Source organism: Pinus tabuliformis, chromosome 8 (assembly GCF_031772625.1).
Source record: "Pinus tabuliformis cultivar Carrire ecotype Pingquan chromosome 8, CPIR1, whole genome shotgun sequence".
Taxonomy (NCBI): domain Eukaryota; kingdom Viridiplantae; phylum Streptophyta; class Pinopsida; order Pinales; family Pinaceae; genus Pinus; species Pinus tabuliformis.
In genome coordinates, this window is record NC_142294.1 from 1,308,465,716 (window position 1) to 1,308,490,623 (window position 24,908).

Below are 24,908 nucleotides of genomic sequence, written 5' to 3' on the forward strand. Positions count from 1 at the left end.
GAGCTTCCTCTTTGCCCAATCTCTTTTAATTTCCATGCCCAAAATATAGCTTGCAGCACCAAGATGTTTCATGTCGAATTTGGAGGACAATTGGGTCTTCAAATTCTGGATAATTTATTTGTCATTTCCAACCAACAACATGTCATCCACATACAAGACCAAATAAAAAACCCGGTCAGAAATTAATTTATAATACACATATTGATCTGCTTTGCTTCGGGTGAAGCCAAGTCCCCGTATAAATGTATCAAATTTCTGATACCACATCCTTGGTGATGGTTTTAACCCATACATAGACTTTTTTAACTTGCATACCAGTTCTTTCTTACCCTTCACCGCAAAGCCTTCAGGTTTCTTCATGTATATCTCTTCTTCCAGATCCCCATGAAGAAATGTTATCTTCACATCCATCTGTTCTACCTCAAAATCAAAAGCAGTAGCAACAGATAAAAGTAATCTAATAGAAGCTACCTTGGCAACAGGAGAAAAAATATCACCAAAATCAATTCCCGACACCTGAGAATAACCTTTTGTTACCAACCGAGCTTTGTATTTCTCCACCTTTCCTTCTGCATTTGTCTTCTTATTGAACACCCATTTTCTGCCAATGGGTTTCCTTTCAGCCGGCAACTCCACCAGATCCCAAGCCTCATTTTTGTGCAAAGATGCCATTTCATCAACCATGGCCTCTTTCCAGAGTTTGCCATCTTCTAAATCTACTGCTTCCTTCACAGTTCTGGGATCATCATCAGTAATAGATAAAGCAAAATTTGAAAAGAAAGCAGATGGACTATACCTTTATGGTTGCCTTATTTTTCGAACTGATATTCTCACACCCAGAGTTTGTGGCTCTTCATCTTCTGATTCCTCTTCTGCTATAGAGTCTGATTCTTCCTCCTTTAGCTCAAACTCTATCTTCCCAGGTTCCTTTGATGGGACTTCAAGTTTAATAAAAGTTTTCACCTCTCTGAACACCACATCTCGGCTGTAAACAACCTTCCTTGTTACTGGGTTCCAAAGCTTATAACCCTTTAAACCATCCTTATACTCAATAAAGATGCACTTTTCAGATTTACTATCCAACTTTGTTCTTTTCTCCTTTGGAACACGTACATATGCATCACATCCAAATACCCTCAAATGTGAAAGAGAGTATTTCTTACCAGTCCATAACTCTTATGGAGTCTTATCCTCCAACACCGAGGAAGGTGATATGTTGACCAGGTAACATGCAGTCTCCACCGCCTTTGCCCAGAATTTCTGTCCTAACCCGACACCACTGAGCATGCTTCTTGCCCTTTCCATCAACGTATTGTTCATTCTTTCTGCAACTCCATTTTGCTCAGGTGTGTATGGAGTAGTCTTTTGTCGTGCTATACCACACTTCTTACAAAATTCTTCAAATTCTTTATTGCAAAACTCTCCACCGTTATCTGTCCTCAACACCTTTATCTTCTTCTCTGTCTAGTTTTCCACTAGAGCCTTAAATTCGTTAAACCTGTCAAAGACTTTATATTTCTTCTTGAGGAAATATATCCATGTATTCCTTGAGAAGTCGTCTATGAATGATACATAATACACAAACTTACCCAGTGATGGAACCTTCACAGGTCCAAACACATCATTGTGCACAAGCTCTAATATATGTTTCGCCCTCTTACCACCAAAGGGGAAACTCACCCGATTCTGCTTCTCATATACACAATTTTCACAGAAATCAAAATCCAAAGAGCTATTAGTCATACTTTCTACCATACCTTTACCATGAAGTATTTGAAGGCCCTTCTCTCCAATATTTCGAAGCCTTTGATGCCATAGCATGGTCTTTTCTCCAGAGACCATTAGATTTTATGCTCCACTTTCAGGAACCACAGAATTGTTGCACCCATCAATAACAGTGCTACCTTGCATCTTGTACAGAGTTCCAATCCGAACTCCCCGCATCAATACCAGTGCTCCTCGAACCATCTTGCAAGTGTCTTTCACGGACACTATTTTTACACCTGCATCATCCAACTTGCTTATAGAAATTAGATTTCTGGCTAATGCAGGAATATGCAGAACACCCAGAAGTGTTCTAATCCTTCCACCTTGCAACTTCAACTTGACTTTTCCACGACCAACGATTCTAGCCTTCATGTCATCCCCCAAGAAGACATCACCACCATCATATTTCTCATACATGCAGAACCACTCTCTATGGGGAGTGAAGTGAAAGGATGCACCTGAGTCAATCAACCATGCCTCATGATCTACATGTGTACTTGAAGAAGCTAAGTACACATCCCCACCTTCATCTGAGATGGTTTTCACCTCTGTAGAAGGAGCATCATCAGATCCATTACCTTTGTCAGGAGCTTTAGATTTACAGTCCCTTTTGTAGTGCCCTTCCTTTCCGCATTTCCAGCACACCACCTTTACAGGTTTTCCTGGAGATTTAGATCTCCCACTCGATGACTTATTTTTGTTTCTGTTCTTGGACCGTCCTCATATAGACAAGGCATCACCATTCTGGCTCTCCATATTTTTCCTTCTCATCTCCTCCGTCAGCAAGTATGAGACTATTTCATCAAACAACAAGGCAGTTGCATTGCTACCTATTGCAATAGCCAATCTATCCCACGAATCTGGTAGAGAACACAACAAAGTGATGCACTTATCTTCATCTGAAATTTTAATATCAACAGACAATAACTGACTTACCACAATATTAAATGCATTCAGATGCTCTGTCACCGAGTCTCCATCTTTCATCTTCAAGTTATACAGCTTTTTCCGTAAGAACAAATTATTCACCAGAGACTTATATTGGTACAAAGTCCCTAACTTGACCCACAAAGCCTTCGTCATAGCTTCCCCTGATACATTCAATAATACTGAATTTGAGACACCATCATATTGTGCTCTTTACCTTCCGATCCAACTTCTTCCATTCTTCATCGGACACTCCCGTTGGTTTAGTACCCAGATCTACCACGATCCACTAATCTTTATCTACCAACAGATCCTCCATCTTGAGTTTCCATAACTCAAAACTCTGACCATTAAATTTCTCGATCTCTATATTTCCACTGCTCGCCATCTTCTTTCACCACCGAAATCGATCCCGCATATCTCCCACTGAACAAGGTCCACCACAGGCCCGAGCAAAACCCCTCAGCAAAAAAGGCGTCCCCTTTAAGCCAAAACAACTTCGATACCAAATGTAGGTTTTAACCCCGTACATAAATTACCTGCTTACGAATTCTAAGAACAGAAAATAAACAATGCGAGAGCATAACACATATACACAGAGATTTCCCCTAGATCCCAAAACCGGGACTACCAGCTTGATTTTTCATTATGTTCCTTTGAATGTTACAATACATATATATACATGCCGAAGCATCCAATACCATGGACCGAAAAACCATTGCGCCCAAAACCAAGTGCTAAAACCATGCACAAAACCATAGGTAGGTTCGTCCCACCTAGTATAGGGTGCCAAAAAAATTTCCACAAGGCGCTGCCCTGGACCCTATAGAGGGGGGCTACCCGCTCCCCTCAAACCCCCTGTGACCCCCCCACTGCGCAATCGGCACAACAAAGGGGGGGCTTTGCCCCCTGGTTAACTAGGTGGGCTAGTCGTTGAAAGAATATAACACATCCCACTGTTGAAACTTCTCTACAAAGTTGCAACTCCAGCATGATCACTGAAGGGAATGTTGCAATTCATCCAGGACCAACGAAGTTGTTGCAACTCATGAATGAATTGACTTTACATCGCTACAACTTTGGCACACTACGATAACTTGACAGTCAATGCTCTTGCTATACAACAAACATGTGTTTCTCACAATTGAAGGTGATGGAGGAAAGTGGGTGACCAATCATGAAGAAAAACTCAACTACCAATAATGCCCAACTAACCTAAGTCATCTTTTTCCCAAATTGTACCAAATTCTAAATATATTGTTGTAACAAGATGTGTCGCCTTATTTTCTCAAGTTGGTCATATAATCTATCACTCGGTTTAGACATTGGCATATTTGTATATATAACCAACTTCCTTCGAAGCTCGGGAGAGGAGAACAAAAGAAATTATTGTTAACTATTGTACGATTTTTTGTTTGTTGTAGTCAAAATATTCCTCTGTTCCACTCGTTCAATATCTATCTTGTGATAATGTGATTGAAGGTGTTACGATATCTCATCTAAAGAGGTAGCGACCCCTCCTTAGATTGGTACAACTAGTTAGCATTAGCAAGTAGATTAGCCTTACAATTCTGGTTAAATTACAATTAGTTACATTGTTGTTAATTGATTTACGTTTCATTGTAACTTTGATTAATGTCCTTTTGTTGTAACTCATAGTTTCCTTTTGCTACAACACAATTAATTTCCTTATGTTGCAATTCTAATATTTGTTAATGTTGTAATCACATTACTTGCTACTGCAACTCCGGGTTACGTAATTCTAGGGACTAATCATAGGATTAACGGTTTGCGGATGGATTTGTGTTTTTCTAGACAATCTGGTTGTTGTTGCAACTCGTTTGAAGCTTACTTTTATTTTGTTTTCAGCGATATCTTACAATTGAGAATTGTGTCTTGTTTGAATATTATTTCTAGGTTGTTTGTTTACCATACATTGCATCCTAGGCGTGTGCCATTGCATCATTGTTACAACAAACTAAGAAACCATCACGTTAGAACATGTCACTCGTAGTAATTGGTGTGTTTCCTTTTCTGCAAGTGTGATTTACTTTTCCTGCAATAAACTTTCCTACAAGTGTGCTTTATTTCCCACAAGTGTGGCTTGTTTTGCTAGATTATTGACCTATGAAAGAATATATATCTTGAAGTGTGACAACCATTATATTACTAGAAATTCATGGCACATAACAAATTACACTAGCATAGAATGTGCGCGACAGTTCAAAGTTTCAAACAAACCTTAGATTAACAATTTAAATGCACAGTTGATCAATTGTTCATTAAAATAATTATAATTAATTTAAAAGCCCATTATTTTTTGTGCCATTGATGGGGAACTGTCAATAGTACAATCAATTTTGTGTCAACTTTTGTGTGGATTTATTTGTTGATTTTCAAATTTTCAAGATTTGATTATTCTAACCTTTTATCTTTAAGTATGACTTGTTAGATTCCTAGGAGTAGGGACCAACTTGGTAGATTTATCAAGAACACCCCCATACTAACATTGTAGGACATTTTCAAAAGGGAAAGGAACAAGGCCAACGAAATTACTTGACACCAATAGCAAGCTCTCTTGCCAAAAAGAAGCCTGGACCTTTTACTTCCACGGTTCAAAGCCTTGCACAAACAGTTGGAGTTGAATAGATCTTTGATATAACATTAGAATTGATTCTGGATAATCCATCTTTCCAACTCATTAGGCAGAGCTCTATAGAGAATGAACAATACCTTCTTGAAAATCAGTTCAATGATTAGAACCCTTCAAAAAGTGAACCTTGTCCTTCTGACGAGTACCACCTCGAAAGCAAGAGCTTTCCTGAATCTTTAAAGGCACCTTTAGAAGAAGAAAATACTCCTTTAGAAGAGATGGCACACCGGCTTGTTAAAGAAGAATTTGACTCCTTTGGATTCCCCATCACGGAAATGGACTCGGATGCTAAAATGAAGAACATTCCTCACTCTTCACTGTTGAACTTCCATGGTCTCTCTAAGGAAGACCCTGATACCTTGTTTTTGAGTTTGATGTCCTTTGTTGAATCTATGATTATGTAACCAATGCTTAGAAGCTAAATCTCTTTCCCTCCACATTGAAATATGTGGCATTATGTTGGTTCATGAGCCTCGACCAAGTTAGCATTGCATTAGAGAAATTTTGAGGTCTAAAATGGGTCTCAAAACAAAAATGTACAACCAAAATAAACTTTATAAGAACCAATAGAATTCAATATGATGATGTCAACCATGGAAGATGATTCACCATTTTTGGAGTAAAAAGGCAAAAAGATTAAAAAATAATAAAATAAAAAAAAACTACTTTTTCAACTCGTATTTTCAACTTATCTCCCTGCGGTTTTACTCAAATTTTGAGCGGGAACACTTGTTGCATGCGAAATTTAATTCTTCATTCAAGGAGTACCCATGTTGCATACTTTCGATGGAACTCGCTACACAAAAAATAAGAAATACGTGAAAAAACGTGATTGCAATCATTAAATTATAGAGGGAAAAAAGAAAAAAATATTCCAATGTCATTCTAAATGGAAAAAAGAGAGGATGTCTCTAGAATGACCCAAGAGTAAGATTAAAGTCCTGAGGATTTATGTTGAGATATTTAATTACAAGTTGAGCAAAGAAAGGCAAGAAGACTTGACCCCTTAGACACATTGAATTTTGTTGTTACAAGGAATTTGAGACGAGTGTGTGGATCTCCTACACATGATGGGTGGAGGAGATGTTTCTCAGCTAGAATATAATGGCATCATAAAAATATGTCGAAGATAAACTCGAATAGTATCAAAGCAAGCAAAGGACCACGACAAATGATGGCAAGAAATACTAAGGTTGTCGCAAATAGAGTCACCAAAGTTGAGTTGGAACTTATTGGAAAACTTCAAAACTGACCTGCTCAGTTCCTTGGGTTCTCAATTGGATTTATTGGATACCAAGAAGAAAAAGGAGGAAGTAGAAGTGGCTTTGGATATCTTCCATCCAAAATGTTGAAAATGACATCCACTTAGGGAATGTCGAGTGAATCAGGTAGATATTTGTGCTATCTGTGGGAATTACAATAACATTGATAACTGCTTGTATTTGCTTGGTTTGAAGGTTGTACATGAAGAAGCGAAAGAGCAAGAGAAGTTGTACTTTATGGCTCCAAAGAAACCATGGCAGCTCAAACCTCCAAGTGTGGTCCAAGGCCAATCTTAGTTTTATAATAATTCTTATTGGAGTAACCCTGATATGCAATACAACTCATAGTCGTGGAATCTGCCAACATAATCATGGGCTCCTCCTCCCCCAAACTAGCATTGGAAACTAGGGTGGAGGTATCCTACCTATGGAGCACCCTCACAAGTTGTTGTACAACCTCGCAACTCCTTCCTCCTCCACAATTGCAAGTGCTAATATCTAACCCTCCTAGACTTCAATTGTCTGCACAACCAATCCCTAACCTGAATAACGGGAGGGAAACTCAACCTGCACAAGTTGCAACCACCTATCCTACTTACTCTATCTCTTCACTGGATTGCAATGATATTCATTTGTTATTTGGGAGGACCCTAACCAATAAACAAACTCAAGCTTGTATTGAATATCTAACAAAGAGGTGTGGAATGAAGAATCTAGATAGAAATTAACTTTAGAATCTCCACATCATGAACCCCAGACTCTACCTTACCCTGACAGATTAAGCTAATAGAAACCTATTGTTTAACTTGAATTTGATCTCTTGGGGGAACTTAAAAATGTGTGTGTAAAGATACCATTAATTCAAGCCATCAAAGATGTGCCCATTTACTCTAAAGCAATTAGGGAACTTTATTTGAGGAAACCCGAGAGAAAGAAGAAAGACCCCCAAACTATCCATGTTATGGGAAAACTGTCAAAACTAATGATGGGTGCGATCTTGGCAGCCAAGTATTATGACCCTAGCAACCCAGTGGTTAATTTGCAGTTTTACAACATTGTTATTCCTAACACATTAATTGAATCATTTGGGTGTTGCAATTAATGTTATGATGTGTGAAACTATGTAAGTCTTAGGACTCTCTAGTCTTAAGCAGATCCCCACCATGTTACAACTTGGTAACAAATTTACCATTAAACAAAAGGGATATTAGAGGATGTCGTAGTTTTAGTGGATTCATGGGAATACCCTACATCTTTCATGATTTTGGAAACCAAAATCTCCTTCGGTGGGCATGCTTTGATATTGGGCAGACCTTGGTTGGCCCCTGTCGATGCTTACATTCGCTATAGGTCAGGAAACACGACCATCTCACATGGAACCTCTATGAAACAGTTAACCCTTATCATCCCATCGAGCCCAATATAGATTCCAAAAACCTATTTGGACTAAAGAGGAGGATAGTGATGCAGAGAGAGAAATTCCTCAAGACCTTTCGATACACCAATACTTGGTCATTCATGAGAAAATAGAGGATTATGAGATAAATGATTTCATAGCCTCCTCTTCTTCCTCAAATCACACACACACACACAATCACATTTTACACCCTGAGATCAAAGATTCCCTCACCTCAACAAGCACTTCACTTATAGAGAATGATCTTTCAACCGAAGAAGATTAGGATTCCACTGTACAATCCATAGAAATTAGTCTTGGCCAAACCTTGAACATTAACAAGGGATTGAATGAATAACAAAAGGAGCAGTTGATCTAGGTAATACAAAAACATAGTGATGCATTTGCTTAGGATTACTCAAACATGAAAGGTATCAATCCTAAATTATGAACACATCACATATATATTAAGGAAGGATCTAAACATATTTGCCAACCCCAGTGCCGGATGAATCTAGTATTGAGAGATATACTAAAGGAGGAACTATAGAAATTGCTTGCATCTGATTTTATTTACCCAATTTGTGATAGTCAATGTGTCTCCTCTCTTTTCATTGTACCCAAGAAAAATGGGAAATGGAGAGTTTTCATAGATTATCAAGGATTTAACAAGGCAACTCACAAAGAACATTTTTCGCTTCCTCTTACCGCCCAGGTCTTGGACACCCTAGTAGGAACGAAGTATTTTCCTTTCCTCAATGAATTCAACAATTATAACCATATCCAAATTGTGTCTAAAGACCAAGATAAGACACCATTTACTTGTCCATGGGGGACATTTGCATATCAATATCTACCATTCAAATGGTGTATTGTCCCTACCACTTTTCAATGAGTTGTAATTGGTATATTCTCTGATCTGATACATGACTGTGTGGAGATATATATGGATGATTTCACAACTTATGGTGATGAGGTTTATGAGGCATTAACTAATTTGGAAAAAACATTAATAAGGTGTAAGGAATCTAATGTGGCCCTTAGCAATCTCAAGTGTCAAATGATGTTAACTTATGGCATTGTGTTAGGTCACTGCATTTCAACAAAAGGTATTCAAGTGGATCCAACAAAGATTAAGATGATATTAAATTTCTCCACTCCTCACTCACAAAAAGAAATATGCAACTTCCTGGGACATGTTGGTTACTATCAATAATTTATTGAATTTTTTCACAAATTGTTTGTCCATTGTTTGCTTTACTAACTAAAAATTTTGAACTTGTATGGACAAATGATGTTAGCATGCTTTCTAAGAATTAGAGTCGCTTTGGTTTTAAGATGGCCTAATTGGTCTGTCCCATTCCATGTTTCCACGGATGCCTCAAACACCACAATAGGAGTTGTGCTATGACAAGTTGAAGAAGGAGACATGTATGCAATCTACTATGTCAGTAAGAATCTCTCACCTATAGAGCTAAACTACATGGTAGCTGAAAAAAGGTTCCTTGTGGTTATCTATGCAATCAACAAATTCCAACATTACATCACAGGTTATCCAATAAAATTACACACTGACCACGTTGCAATCAAGTATTTAATGAATAAACTAATTACAAATGATAGAGTTACTAGATGGTTATTGTTATTACAAGAATATGATATCACCATCCTAAATAAACCAGAAAAGGATAATATTGTGGGTGATTTTCTCTCTAGAATCACATCTAATGAAAATGAGCCCCTAGTAGAAGATTATTTTCCTATTGAGCACTTATTTCTGATTTCTACTAACTCTCGTTGGTTTGCAGATATTGCTAAGTACTTGGTTGCAGATAAATTTCCACACTATCTCTCAACGAAAGAATGTCAAAAGATTGTGAAACAAAGCAGAAGGCTCACATGGATTGATGGATGTCTCTATTACATAGGTGATGAGCCTCATCATTGGGTAACTATATGGACCTTAATACACCTCCAAGCTTATTAAAATCCACTTTTCTCATAATTCCTTACATATTTTGATTATATTTTGCTTAATGAGATGAGTAAAAGTAAGGTGTTGTGTCTAGTGGACTAATGTGCATTGATTGCAGGTTTTTGAGAGAAAATCATGGCAATTTTGGTTAATTAAGGGCAAAAACTCGAATGAGACAAGGAGGAGAGATTGTAGGAGATAGATCATCCTCATTTAATCCTCACTCATTCGAATATTCCTCCATCAAATCACACTATCTCGGAGTTGCAAGCGGCCGAGCCAGTGACAGTTAAGAGCTAGTTCATCTTGAGTTTGGGAGCCGAGCCTCCCTAGATTTAAGGAAGTCGTTGGAGACTTCAGTTGTATAAATAAGGAGGCCTCATTAGGATTCAGATTTTCGAGTTCAAGACTTGTGGAAGACATTGTTATGTAATTTTCTGATATGATAATGAGAATGAGCATTTTCTTGATCCAGCACTGAGTTGACTCAGAGGGCTGAATCTCTTGGGTTAGGGCCCAACCCTAGCAGCAAAGGCTCCTCTTCTTGTACTTGTATGCTTAGTTGATTTCATAGATTAATGGTTGAATTGGTTTTAGCATTATTTTATTGCAAGTAGTTGTGGATTTGATTAGTTTTCTTCCATTTGTGCGTTGCTCTAGCAGTAGCTAAGAAAGATAGAGGAATACCAAAAAGTTGATAATAAGTAGGTTTGGCCTCACTCCTCCCTTCAGGGACCATGGTTTGAGGAAAGAACTCCTATGCAGCCCCAAAAAGACAGAATTATGATTTCTTATGGAATTTAGGGTTTTCAGTTTTCAAGAATAGAATTCCATTGTCATTTATGATATCTTCAGCCTTGTGTTAGATCTCATAGTGTTTCACATTATTTTGCAAGCATTTCCATGCGTGAACTAGGCAACTAGGTAATGAAATTTTGTTTTCTTAAGATGGTTGGAAATCTTTCTTATTTGACATGATTCATGGATAAATGCCAGTGATTGATGCAGTGCAGGAGTTTCAATAGTGTAGGGAGATCTCATGACCAGCAACCCCAAACTAACTTCATCCATCCATGATCATCAAAAGCCACTAAGTCCCTCACCAAATTCATCATTCCACAAGAACAACTTTCCAAGTTTGTTGAGCGAATCCAGCCATCTTACAAACTATGTTTTGAGCTCTGAAGAAGTCCTAGTCACTCTCTTGCCTTATTTCTCCCACCATTCACCTTCCCTAATCCCTACACCACCTTCCAAATCACTCCTATTTCTCTCGGCCGGATCTTGTATGAATATAGGGGATCTTGTAGGAGCATTAGGACATCTTGTAGGAGGCATTAAGACATCCTGTAGGACGACCTGTAGTGGCAAGTTTTGAGGCTGAATTGTGGAAAAAGCATCTAGGAAGATAGGAGAAGACCCCTACTTGCCTCCTAAGCCATCTAACATTCCACCACCATCTCTAACCCACCTGCCACATCACCAAGAGGATTTAGCACTCACATTTTCACACAGAAAGGACAAAAAGGAAAAAGAATTATTGTGTTCATTTATATGGACAACAGTAGAATGTTTGGTTATTTCAGATTGCATGCCTAGGACAGTAGGATTACACACATGTTAACTTAGCATTCTTTTGAAGCAAAGCCTCTTAGCAGTTAGTTAGATGAATGGTGTGTTTGAGCATTTGATTTCAGTCTTTCCTTACTACAGTAGACAAGATTTCAGTTAGTGCAAATTTTCCCTTTCCTCATTGGTAATCAAGCTTCTTCTGAATCAATAGAACGTTGGTTTGAGAAACCATATTGATCTATCGCTAGCTTAGCAGTGACAAAGAGTGGACTCATCGCATATGCTTGTGTATACAACACTGTCACCTCCAAGTTTGTACAGACCCCGGGTTGATAAAGTAAATTTGGTAGCCCCAGGAGTTGCAACACTCTCGCTGCAATACTGGTGCTCATCACTTTTTGGTGCCGTTGCCGGGGAGGTGTTTGAGTAAGATGTGATTTATGTTTTCTTTCTTCCATTTCTTATCTCTAACATTTTTCTATTAGCTTCATTTCTGCAAAAGTAATTTTAAGTTGGTTTGCTTTCTTTTCCATTCTACAAGTGAGATTTCATTCAGCAGTTAGTTTCCATTCAGTTTGTTATTTCAATTCTGCAATTAGTCTCAAAGTTTGAAAAACCCCACAAAACAAAACAAAAACACTTCTTTCATGCCTCATAGGAATAGGGATAACCTAGGAAAATTTCTACCAAATACCCCACCACTTCAAACAACCAACCTTCCCTCTTCTTCGGTAGCTATGAATTGGAGGACCCCTTAGGCGAACAACTAGAGATTTTTGAAGAGCCTACAAGCCTGGGAGAAGAAGAAGGAAAACCCATTCCAACCGACTTAATGGCTGAAAATAGAAATGACAGAGGAGATAGAGAAATAATTGAGGGTGTCTTTCCCATCAGAGAAACTAATGGGGATACCAAGATGAAAAACATAACCCCCTCTACTCTTCCTCACTTCCATGGCCTGACCTCAGAAGATCCAGATGCTTTCTTGTTTGAGTTCGCTATCATATGCAGAACTTATGATTACACCACTGATGAGCAGGAGTTGAAATTATTCCCATCCACTCTCAAGGATGCAGCTATGCGTTGGTTCATGGGTTTAGCTAGGGATAGCCTCATAACCTGGGCTTAGATGCAGCAAGCCTTCAACAAAAAGTATCGAGACTACTACAGGTCCAAAGACACTAAAGAGGAGATTTTTAGGATGACCTTGGTGCATGATGAATCCTTAGAGAATTATGAAGAAAGATTCCAGCTTAGCTACAAAAGGGCCAGGTGCACACTTGATCCTGAGTCACTGAAGCTAGTCCTACTACGAGAGGTAAGGGAAGATCTTTTGGATACCTTAAACCTGCTCGTAGGAGGAGACATCTAGCAGCTACCCTATGAAGATATCAAGATTGTTTTTAGGAACCATTCTAGGGCAGCCAGGAAAAAGGGTAGGGGTAGTCAACCAATGGCCGGCTCATCCTCTTCCAACACATCCATAAAAGGTGAAATTGGAAATATGCTAGAAGATTTCAAGAGTGAAATGCCGCAAACCCTTGCCCTACAGATGGACACTATGCACATCAAGAGAAAGAAGGAGGAATCAGAGGGAGCATTAGCCATCTTTTGCCCTTGATGCACAAGGAAGCACCCTAGGAATGAATGTCCATTAAACCTGATCGAAATATGCTCAGTCTGTGAAGAAAACCACTCCACAGACAAGTGCCCTTCTCTACCTGGACTAAAAGTTGTGTATCAGGGAACTGAAGGGGTGACTGAACAGCTCTGCTACATAAATCAAAGGAGACCCTAGGGGCCTCGGCCATACCAGCAGGGCATGCAAGGGTCATCCCATGCATATTACAACCCTAACCAGAACACATCCATTCCCTCTTGGGGGCCCCTTGCACATCCCTCCTGGTCTACCCCTCCTCCTTGGTCTTTTGCACCTCATTACCATTCCCAGCCAACCAGCCAGTCATTTCAGCCATATACTCCACCATAGCCTCAGTGGAATGCACCACCCCAGGGGTGGAGGCCCCCATACAACAATACTCAAGCTTTATTGCCTCCACCTCCTGCTCAACCACAACTTTTACACCCTGCTCCATCTAAACAACCTCAGATCCCTGCCTAGCCAAATCCGAACCAGAACAACGGAAAGGCACAACAAGTATATAGTGGAGATACATCCTATCCTGCTTATGCTATGGAGATTCAGGAAATCAACCTAAGATCTGGGAGAGTACTCCCAGACAACCAACCTCCATCTCCACCTAGGGAGAGTGAGGAGGAAAGAGAGGAAAGCATGCCTAGAGTGAATCCACCACCCTTTCCTGAAATATTAACTCATCCAGTCCAACCTACCCTAGAGGAGAATGAACTTCTTGGTGAATTGAAAAATCAATGTGTCAAAATTCCACTTCTCCAAGCCATCAAGGATGTACCTATTTACAACAAATTGATTAAAAAGATGTGTTTCAAACATCGAGGGAGGCGAAAAAGAGACACCCCTACCATTAATGTCATTGGACATTGTCCGACTTAATACTAGGGCAGGTAATTTGCTCAAAGTATTTGGACCCTGGAAGCCCTATAGTAGATGTGCACATCAATGGCACCATTGTCCCACACACTTTGATTGATCTCGGGGCTACCATTAATGTAATGACTAAGGACACGGTTCTCAAGTTCAATCTCCAGTGGTCATTAAGAAAGACCACAACAGTCTTGCAACTTGCAGACCGTTCCATAGTAGCCCTTGAGGGGATTGTTGAGGATGTGATGGTCTCCATTGACTCCTCGGAGTACCCTGCAGACTTCCTAGTTCTCCAGCCTAAGGCCAAACTTACTGGTTATCCTCTCATACTTGGGAGGCCTTGGTTAGCCACTGTCGATGCCTACATCAGTTGCAGGGCTGGAATTATGACTATAAAAAAGGGCATGTGTCCAAGTAGTTGGTCTTGTACCCTCCTACTCAACGATCTCTAGAACATGACTTACCTTTATGGCTAGAAGAGGAGGAAGAAGATGAAATCTACTCAGCCCAACTCTGTACCCTAGAAACTGCCATGGGAGGAGGACAACGGGATGAAGATGATTTGATTATACACATACTCCAAAGTCCAACTCCTAGCACCTTTTCCTTAGAAGAAGTAGTAAAGGAAACCAAGAGCAACCATCAGATTGATCTATGCTTAGCTGATTCAAACCCTACCCGTGTCAAAACCATAGAATTCGGCCCTGAAAGAACTTTGAAAATCAACCCCTCTTTCTGTACACCAAGAAGAAAAGTTGTGCAACATGCTAAGGGAACATCTGGATGTCTTTGCTTGGAGTTACAAGGAAATGAAGGGAGTGCACCCCTTGGTGTGTACTCACCACATTTATATCAAAGAAGGGTGAAAACCAGTTCAACAACCCCAAAGGAGAATGAATCCAGCTCTCAAAGATATAGTCAAAGAAGAACTGCAAAAGTTGTTGGATGCAGGATTTATTTACCCTATCTCAGACAGTGAGTGGGTTTCTCATTTGGTGTTGGTTCCAAAGAAAAATGGGAAGTGGAGGATTTGTGTCGATTACAAAGAGTTAAACAAAGCAACAAAGAAGGACCATTTCCCTCTACCTTTCATTGACCAAGTGCTAGATGGCCAGGTAGGGAAGAAGTTTTTTTCTTTCCTAGATGGGTTCAGCGGGTACAATCAAATCCAGATTAGCCCAGAGGACCAAGATAAAACCACCTTCACCTGTCCTTGGGGTACTTTCGCTTATAGCATCCTTCCTTTTGGCCTATGCAATGCCCCTGCCACTTTCCAAAGCGCAATCCTGAGTATCTTTGTCGAGCTAGTCCATGATGCAGTAGAAATTTATATGTATGATTTTACACCCTATGGGTGTGATTTCCAAGAGGCTCTGTCCAACTTGGGTAAGGTGTTGAACAAATGCATTGAAATGAACTTGTCCCTTAGTCCCAAAAAATGTGAATTCTTAATGACTGCAGGGACTGTTCTAGGTCATTCAATATCCCAAAAAGGACTGCGGGTGGACCCAAATAAGATAGCCATCATCCAAAGGGTCCCACCTCCGCAAAAACAAGGGGATGTCAAAAGTTTTCTAGGTTTAGTTGGATACTATAGGAGATTTATAAAAGACTTCAGCAAGTTAGCTTCTCCTTTATTTGGGTTATTGGCCAAAGACTCTGAATTTTTATGGTCAGAAAGTTGTCAAGAGGCTTTAGACACCTTAAAGGACAAGTTGACCACTGCACCTATTCTCCGAGGCCCAAATTGGGCCCTTCCTTTCCATATACATGTTGATGCCTCTCACAAAGCCATAGGAGCAGCTCTAGGCTAGATGGATGACAATTTACCTTGTTCCATTTGCTTCATCAGTAAGAATCTGTCAAAGGCCGAACTGAACTATACAGTGATTGAAAAGGAGCTCCTAGTTGTTGTGCATTCATTGAACAAATTTAGGCATTACATTACAAGTTACCAAACATTTGTACATACTGACCATGCTGCAATTAAATACTTGATGAATAAACATGATGTAAATGCCCGGATTATTAGATGGTTACTTTTATTACAATAGTTTGATCTAACTATTATTGATAAGCCTGGCAAAGAGAATGTTGTTGTAGCTTTTTTATCTAGATTAACTTTGCCTGCAGGGGAGGAAGGAACGGTTGATGATCAGTTACTGGATGAACACTTATTCGCCATTTCAGTTCTCTCTCCATGGTTTGCTGACATAGCAAATTACTTGGTGTCTGCACAGTTTCCATCGAATTTGTCCTCCAAAGAGAAAAACAAGATTGTGAGGTAGAGCACCCCATTCACTTATATTGGGGGAAACCTCTTCAAACTAGGCCCGATAAATTCTGAGAAGATGTGTCAGGGAGGAAGAAGTCTTTGACATCCTTTTGACCTGTCATGATGGGCCTTATGGAGGTCACTTAGCAGCCAAAAGGACAACATTCAAGGTTGTACAAGCTGGTTATTACTGGCTCACTCTTCACCACGATGTGAGGAGGTATACTAGTTAGTGTGATAGGTGCCAAAGGATGGGGAAACCTACCCCAACGGATGAAATGCCTCTGCAACCTCAAGTGACTTTTGAGCCATTTGACAAGTGGGGCATGGATTTCATTGGAGCCATTGACCCTCCATCCAGGCGAAAAGCAATACATCATTGTGTGCACTGACTATTTAACCAAGTGGGTTGAAGCCAAGGCCATCAAAGCAGCAACAAAGGAGAAAGTGGTTGAGTTCTTAAGTAAAAATGTATTTTATAAATTTGGGTACCCTAGAGAACTGGTCACTGATCAAGGCAACCAGATTACATCTCACATAATTGAAAATTTGTTAATCCAACACAAGATCAAGCATAGAACATCCACTCCTTACCACCCACAAGCTAATGGGCAAGTGGAGGTAACCAACAAAGCGCTGGAAAACATTCTGACCAAAGTGATTAGCAGCAGCAGAAAGGACTGGGCAGATAGATTAATTGAGGCCATTTGGGCCTACAATACCACCTGGAAGACCACCACTAGATTCACTCCTTATGATTTGGTCTATGGGAAGAAGGCCCTGTTGTCCATTGAATTTGAATACAACACCTTAAGAATGGCAGCACAACTAGATCTAGATCTCACCAAGGCACAACAAGAGAGATTGCTCCAGCGAAATGAGTTATATAAGTTTAGAATGCAGGCCCTCCTGCACACAGAGGTGACTCAAGTTCAAAGGAAGATCTGGCATGACAAGAACATAAAGGACAAACAGTTTCAATAAGGTGATTTGGCTCTGTTGTATGATTCCAGATACAAGGATTTTTCAAGGCAAGTTAAGGACTAGATGGTTAGGGTCTTATGTAATAGAAAAATGCCATGATAATGGTTCAGTACAGGTAAGAACCATTGATGCAGAGGCTATTCCTTTACTTGTCAATGGGCATAGATTGAAAGTCTACAAGAAGCCCTTGTCAAAGCAAGAATTCATCAATGGCATCAGCAAGATAGTGATGATGGTAGAGCAAGTCTCAACTTCTACTCCATCAAGTCCTTGTAAAAAAAAAATAAAAAAATATAAAAAATAAAGAGGCTCAATTGAAAACCTCCATGAAGCACCTAAGTCCCACTGTTGGGTTGAAAACCTCTTGAGGCAGCCCAATGGTGTCGAAAAAAGAAAAAATAAAAGGATCTCTGGGTGAAAACCTCTTTTGAGGCACCCAGAGCAAGCAGCTAGGATGAAAACCTCTTGGAGGCATAGTATTTGTTAAAAAAAAAACAATATATATATAAAGAGAGAAAAAGAAAACTTTGAAAATGTTGTTTGCAGGTCAACGGAAGGAGGATCATAGCAACTTGAGAGGAGCTGAAGGACCTATACACTCCATATTTGCATTCCTCCATCCCATATTCTTCATCATCCCATCAATCCCTCCATTTATGAACTCCTCCAACTCAGTTTACACAGGCTCTGTGTTTTCTACAGGATTCCCTGTAAACCTACAAGAGGATCCTGTAGGAATTACAGTGGCTTGGGAATCCTAAGAAAAATGAACCTAGAGCAAGGGGATGACCAGCCTGTGTCAAAAAATAAAATTTTCACTCCACCATGTCATCACCATGCCTCTCACCATCATGATTATCCCCACATTCATCCAATAAGTCAGTTCCAAAAAGATTACAGTTTTCAGAGAAAAAAAAAACAAATAGAAGAGGGTAAGAACAAAAAACAAGGGGATAATACTTGAAGGCTAGACCTCTCCCCTACCAATCAGTAGATCCCTTCTCTACCCATGACAACAATCCTCATGCTCCAGAAGTGAGAAAAGAATGAAAAGTTTAGGGGAGAGGCAGCTACAGGACATCCTATAGGTTTCCTATAGGAAATCCTGTAGCAGCCTATCCCACAAAATGAAATTTCACAGGGTTGCAGTCATCTTCAGCATAGAGATCCCAATGTCAAGGAAGCTCCTCCGGAGCTCAATAGGATCATCAGCAGCACTCTCCAGCACTCGCACATCAAAGAAAACAAGCATCAAAGGAGGCCAATAATAAAAAATATGCAGCAAATACACAACACAGGGACATCATTCTTCAACAAGCAGCATCATCAAAGCAGCTTACCCACATGTATGTCATCTTGCTTAAGCTCTCTCGTTAGCATAATAGGATAAAAAAATGTAGGATTGTGTAAGAATTGATTTTATAAGCAAAGGTGGTGAGTTAACTTGGCCACCTTCGGCCAGTCGGCGAGGAGAATACAGTTAAATCACTCCACACGTGGCAGTGGTCAAATCAGAAGAAAAAGGAGATAAGGCCAAAAATGGCTAAGTTACGGATGATCGAAGTGGGAGATGATTACAAGGTAAGGAGGAATGATGGAGTGGTAGTGGGATCAACGATCCAAAAGTGGGCGCTCATACTTAGGCATCCAACACATCATCCCACATAATCACCCATATGAGGAAATAAAACAATGATTTCCATGAAAAGGAAGCATTCGCAATCTCGAGGATTCATCAAAGCAAGGTTGCTCTTGGCCCTTGAAGCAGTATCTACAGGAAAACCAGTGAGAATTTTTTAGCGCAGGAGCACCTACAAGGTCCTATAGGATACAGAGCAGTCATCTACAGGATTATCAATGGGCATTTAGAGAGGAAAGATTAAAGGTTGGCTTCATCAGACAGTAACCAAGAGGTAGGAGCTATACCTTCCCAAATTTTCCAGTTTAAAAAAGTAAAGAAAAATCCTCCATTTGGTTAAGGAAGTTGAAGTCTAGGGGAATTACATTGCAGGGTTATCATTTAAATCTCTCACCCACTATAATTCTCAAATTATACCCATACAAGCCTCCACAATTACCAAAGGAAAAATGACAGGGGGATTTAACAAGGGGGAACCCACAAACACAGTAAGAATTCATGAGCACCCTCCTGTAGTAGAAATTTTCACAAGGCACAATTAGATGGTTTCTTTGAAAGAACGAAGGGATCCGATGATGAGGTGGCCAGAGAATTTGCTCTCTCACTCATACCCCTCACTAGGACCCATGCCACTGCTGTGGTGAAAGGCCTCTCAGTAGAAATCACCCCTAAAATCATAAGCAGAATCATCACACTTCCTTTAGGATTGCCTTGGAGAAAAGAAGATAAGGGCAACAACACCCTTGCAAAGAAGAAATTCTTTTTGGAAGGGGAGGAGGCAATGGAAGACAAAAATGGGGTCAGAAGAGAAAGCCTTACATACCCTTGGAATGAAATTAGCTACCACCTCATTAAATATATATCATGTGAAGGGAGATACAATGTGGTGTATGGATACCATTTTAGGCTTCTCCAAGAACTGAGATTTGGAGCAGACACACCTCCTTAAAACAGACTAAGTATACCCTACTTCTTCTTCAATCAGTGATAGATATGAGCATCAAAGTGTAGGAAGGAAAAAATCAACAGCTAGCCCATAATGGGTTAATCAAACTTATCCTAGAATATGCTCTCCAAAACCTAAGACTCCCTATTACATGGACAACTTTTAGAGGCATACAAGCAGAGGGAGAAATAAAAGCTCTTGAATATGACTAAATCCCCACTGCGAGTGAAAGGGATGAAGAGGAAACAGAGGAGGAAGAAGGGGAAGAAAAGGAGGAGGAAAATGATGAAGAGACAAAAGAAGAAGCAAAAGAAGAGACAAATGAATAGAGTGAGGAACTAGAGGAAGAAGAGGAAGAGAAAGACAAAGATGAGAAGGAGAATGGGAAAGAGGAAACAGAACAGAAAGAAGAAAAAAGGTCTACAGTTCAAGGCAAGGAAGGGGAAGAATCACCAAGAGACTCCCCAGAACCCACTAAGAAAGAGGCAACAACTGCTCTTACTGCCCTAAGGCTATCCAGTCAAAATGGAAGAGACAAAGACAAACCCCATTGTACTTTAGGACAAGAAAAAACACAAGGATCAGGCAAGGAAGACCTCAAACACCCACCAAAATTCCTATTGTCATTGAATACTGACCAAAGCAGCAAAAAAAGATAGCTCCTCTTGAGAAAAATCAAGGAGAAGGATCATTAGGACAAGCCTCTCCCAAATCTCCCATCACTTATGTTAGGAGGCCTGTCACAAGGTCTGCCTCATCAAAGGGAAAAGGTCTCCTACAGGAGACATAGAAAGACCTACAGGAAGCAGAGGCAATCCTACAGGAAACTTAGGAAATGGACCAAGAAGGTATCAATCAGCAAGAAACAAAGAATGAAGACCCAGAACTAAAAGAACCTAGTCCTAAACCCAACCTCGACTCTTACTACAGGTTTATTGAAGGGGGTAGGGTCATTCCACAGAAATTTGTCATCCCCTTATTCTTTGAGCTTGAAAAAGAAAGGGCAAGAACACATAGGTGGATGCAAATTGTCAAATCTAAAGGAGTAGAGGATATAGGCCACATGGAGGAAAAATTAAAGGATATGGGCAGAGAACTGAGCAGCATAAGGGACAAAGAGGCAATCATGAAAGCTCAACTGGAAGCAGAAAATGCATGGCTAAGGGGACAGTTACAAGAAAAAGAAAGTCAATTGGCAGCTATGGCCAGTTTATCCTTAAAGGAAATCCAGTGCAAGATGCCAACAAATTATTATGCCTTGTATCTTAAGGAACAGTGGCTACAATTCCAAATTAAAACGTTAGCACAAAGAGGCACTATGCCCTTCCAAGACTACAGACAATTCATTGATCTCTGTGATCAAAGCACCTTTGAAGATAGAGCAAAAATGTCTAAGTTTTAGCTACACAACTTGGCCTTGACAGATTTGAATGTGTGGGACCCAAATTCAAAACTAGGGGACTTGCAATTGATGGCCTTAGCCTCATGGATGAATCATGAGGAGGCAAGAGTTGTAGAGATGAAGAAGGTAATGGAAAGAGAAGAGACAGAACCCCTCATGATAAGAGCTGAGCAATCTAACCCAATGGTTGTCATCAACACCCACAACCTGATTGCAAATGACCCTAAGCTTGCACCTAGGTACCTTGTTGCCCAAGAGCAAGCAGTCACACACTTTGAAGACATGTTCAAATTGTTAGGAGATGACAACATGCAAGCTTGCCAAAGGAGATGGAACACCTTGCCTTACAGCCTGGAAATAAGAGAATACCATTCTCCTCAGAGAATGAGAGAGGCACTAAATAGAACACCCATGTACAAGCAAGCTCTACAAAGACTCAAAGTCAATTGGATTGGCTTGAGACTCAGTCCACCACTGCTCTTAGGAATGTTGGAAGGAAGGAAAGAAGAGGAAGAAAGAAAGCAGTGAGAAGAGATAGAGAGGAGGGCAGGATTATATTCACGGGAAGAAGAAACTACATCAGAAGCATGGGATGTCAGGGAGGCCACTAGAGCAATGAAGGACATGGATATAAATTGAGTTTCTCAGAGGATGAGCAACACTTTCAGTAGGGGGGTGATGATGAGCCTCATCATTGGGTAACTATATGGACCTTAATACACCTCCAAGCTTATTAAAATCCAATCTTCTCATAATTCCTTACATATTTTGATTATATTTTGCTTAATGAGATGAGTAAAAGTAAGGTGTTATGTCTAGTGGACTAATGTGCATTGATTGCAGGTTTTTGAGATAAAATCATGGCAATTTTGGCTAATTAAGGGCATAAACTCAAATGAGACAAGGATGAGAGATTGTAGGAGATAGATCCTCCTCATTTAATCCTCACTCATTCGAATATTCCTCCATCAAATCACACTAGCTCGGAGTTGCAAGCAACCGAGCCATGAAGATCAAAAGGCAGCCGAGCTAGTGACAGTTAAGAGCCAGTTCATCTTGAGTTTGGGAGCCGAGCCTCCTTAGATTTAAGGAAGTCGTTGGAGACTTCAATTGTATAAATAATGAGGCCTAGAGCTTCATTAGGATTCAGATTTTTTATGTAAGAGCACTAAGCATTTTCGAGTTCAAGACTTGTGGAAGACATTGCTATGTAATTTTCTGATATGATAATGAGAATGAGCATTTTCTTGATCCAACACTGAGTTGACCCAGAGGGTTGAAGCTCTTGGGTTAGAGCCCAACCTTAGCAGCAAAGACTCCTCTTCTTGTACTTGTATGCTTAGTTGATTTCATAGATTAATGGTTGAATTGGTTTTGGCATTATTTTATTGCAAGTGGTTGTGGATTTGATTAGTTTGCTTCCATTTGTGCATTACTCTAGCAGTAGCTTAGAAAGATAGAGGAATACCAAAAAGTTGATAATAGGTAGGTTTGGCCTCACTTCTCCCCTCAGGGACCATGGTTTGAGGAAAGAATTCATGTGCAGCCCCAAAAAGGCAGAATTCTGATTTCTTATGGAATTTAGGGCTTTCTGCTACGTAGGCCAGCATCTTTTTAGTTTTCAAGAATATGATTCCATTATCATTTATGATACTTTCAGCCTTGTGTTATATCTCATAGTGTTTCACATTATTCTGCAAGCATTTCCATGCATGAACTAGGCAACTAGATAATGAAATTTTGTTTTCTTAAGATGGTTGGAAATCTTTCTTATTTGACATGATTCATGGATAAATGCCAGTGATTGATGCAGTGCAGGAGTTTCAATAGTGCAGAGAGATCTCATGACCAGCAACCCCATCCTAACTTCATCCATCCATGATCATCAAAATCCACTAAGTCCCTCACCAAATTCATCATTTCATAAGAACAACTTTCTAGGTTTGTTGAGCAAATCCAACCATCTTTCAAACTCTGTTTTGAGCTCTGAAGAAGTCCTAGTCACTCTCTTGCCTTATTTCTCCCACCATTCACCTTCCCTAAGACCTACACCACCTTCCAAATCACTCCTATTGCTCTCAGCCGAATCCTGTAGGAATACAGGGGATCCAGTAGGAGCATTAGGACATCTTGTAGGAGGCATTAGGACATCCTGTAGGACGACCTGTAGTGGCCTGTTTTGACACTGAATTGTGGAAAAAACATCTAGGAAGATAGGAGAAGGCCCCTACTTGCCTCCTAAGCCATCTGACCTTCCACCACCATCTCTAACTATTAATTTTAGGTATGTCCTATGATTAGAAAAATTTATTTCAATTTTCACAGTTAGCTCAATATCTTTTCCAGATTAGCAATCACATCAACATTAAAGTAAACTGCAGATAGAACATAAACATAAATCGCAGAAGACAAGCCAGGACAAGAGGACACAAGATGTGGCGCTAGCCAGGGACAAACCCCAATGTGGGGAAACCCTTGATCAATTCTTCTTATATGTTCTTCAATAGTTCAGCAGAGAGAGAGAGAGATAGTACGTTTACAACAGAAGTCAACACTTTGACTTATCTAGATAAGAGCATAGATTATCTCTAAGAAGATGATACATGAGATCAGTTGAAGACATGCAGCTTCAAATGATTCTCCAAGGTGACTCCTTCACCTATCGTTGTGTTGCATTTCGTCATCATGTTGCACCTCACCGCGCTGCACCATGCTGCACCCATCATCACTATGCTGCATCTCATCACGCTTCATTAATCATGATTGTACCCATCACTGTACTGCATTATGTGCCATTGCTGCACCATGTTGCCATACTGGCCTATGTGTAGGCTGCACCTTGATTTCTTATTGTCCCTTGCTTGCTTGGTGTCCCTAGCATGCTTGTTGTCCTTAGCATGCTTCTTGTTGCATGCTAGTTGTCTCTTGAATGCTAGTTGTAACATTGCATGCTTGGTGTATTCGCTGCTAAGTACCATACAACTGTCCCAATGTTAGTTAGTTTTCCCTTGCATGTTGCTCTCCTTCGGAGACAGATGCTCCGACAGTTCTCGACAGTTCCGGCAGTTCCCGACAATTCCAGCAATTCCCGACAGTTCCGGCAGTTCCCAACAGTTCCAGTTGTCCCGGCTGTTCCGGCAGTTCTCGGCAGTTCTGGCAGTGCCGGCAATTCCCAGCAGTTCCCCGCAGTTCCCCACAGTTCCCAGCAGTTCCCGACATTTCCCGGCTTTTCCTGGAAATTCCCAGCAGTTCTCGGCTATTCCCGGCAGTTCGGTTGTTCCAGCTGTTCCGGCTGTTCCCGGCAGTTCCCGGCTATTCGGTTATTCCCGACAGTTCTGGATTTTTCCGACAGTTCCCAGCTATTTCCGGAAGTTCTGGCTTCTGTCCTCTAGATTAGGGCAGCGTTATCCCTTAGGATCTCTCCTCCTACTAAAACCCAAAGACAAGTAGAGAGGAAGAGATCCCAAGTGTGTTGAAAATGACTTGAAGGCCACCTCTATTTATACTAAAACGTTGAGCACAAGTGGGGTTTATTTGGTTGCTGGCCGACCTTGACGAATTGTCCCATAACACAAATAAATTCATA

At 40.3% G+C, this 24,908-nt stretch overlaps 1 protein-coding gene across 1 annotated transcript in view; it reads right to left on the reverse strand.

Annotated features, from left to right (window-relative positions):
- LOC149240287 (transcription termination factor MTERF8, chloroplastic-like) overlaps positions 1-24,541 on the reverse strand; it is a 50,241-nt gene extending 25,700 nt beyond the window's left edge. Inside the window, exon 1 of the mRNA XM_089370125.1 lies at positions 24,416-24,541. Within this exon, the coding sequence (XP_089226251.1) occupies positions 24,416-24,541 (126 nt within the window). The remainder of the gene's footprint in view (positions 1-24,415) is intronic.
- Positions 24,542-24,908: the final 367 nt, after the last annotated feature.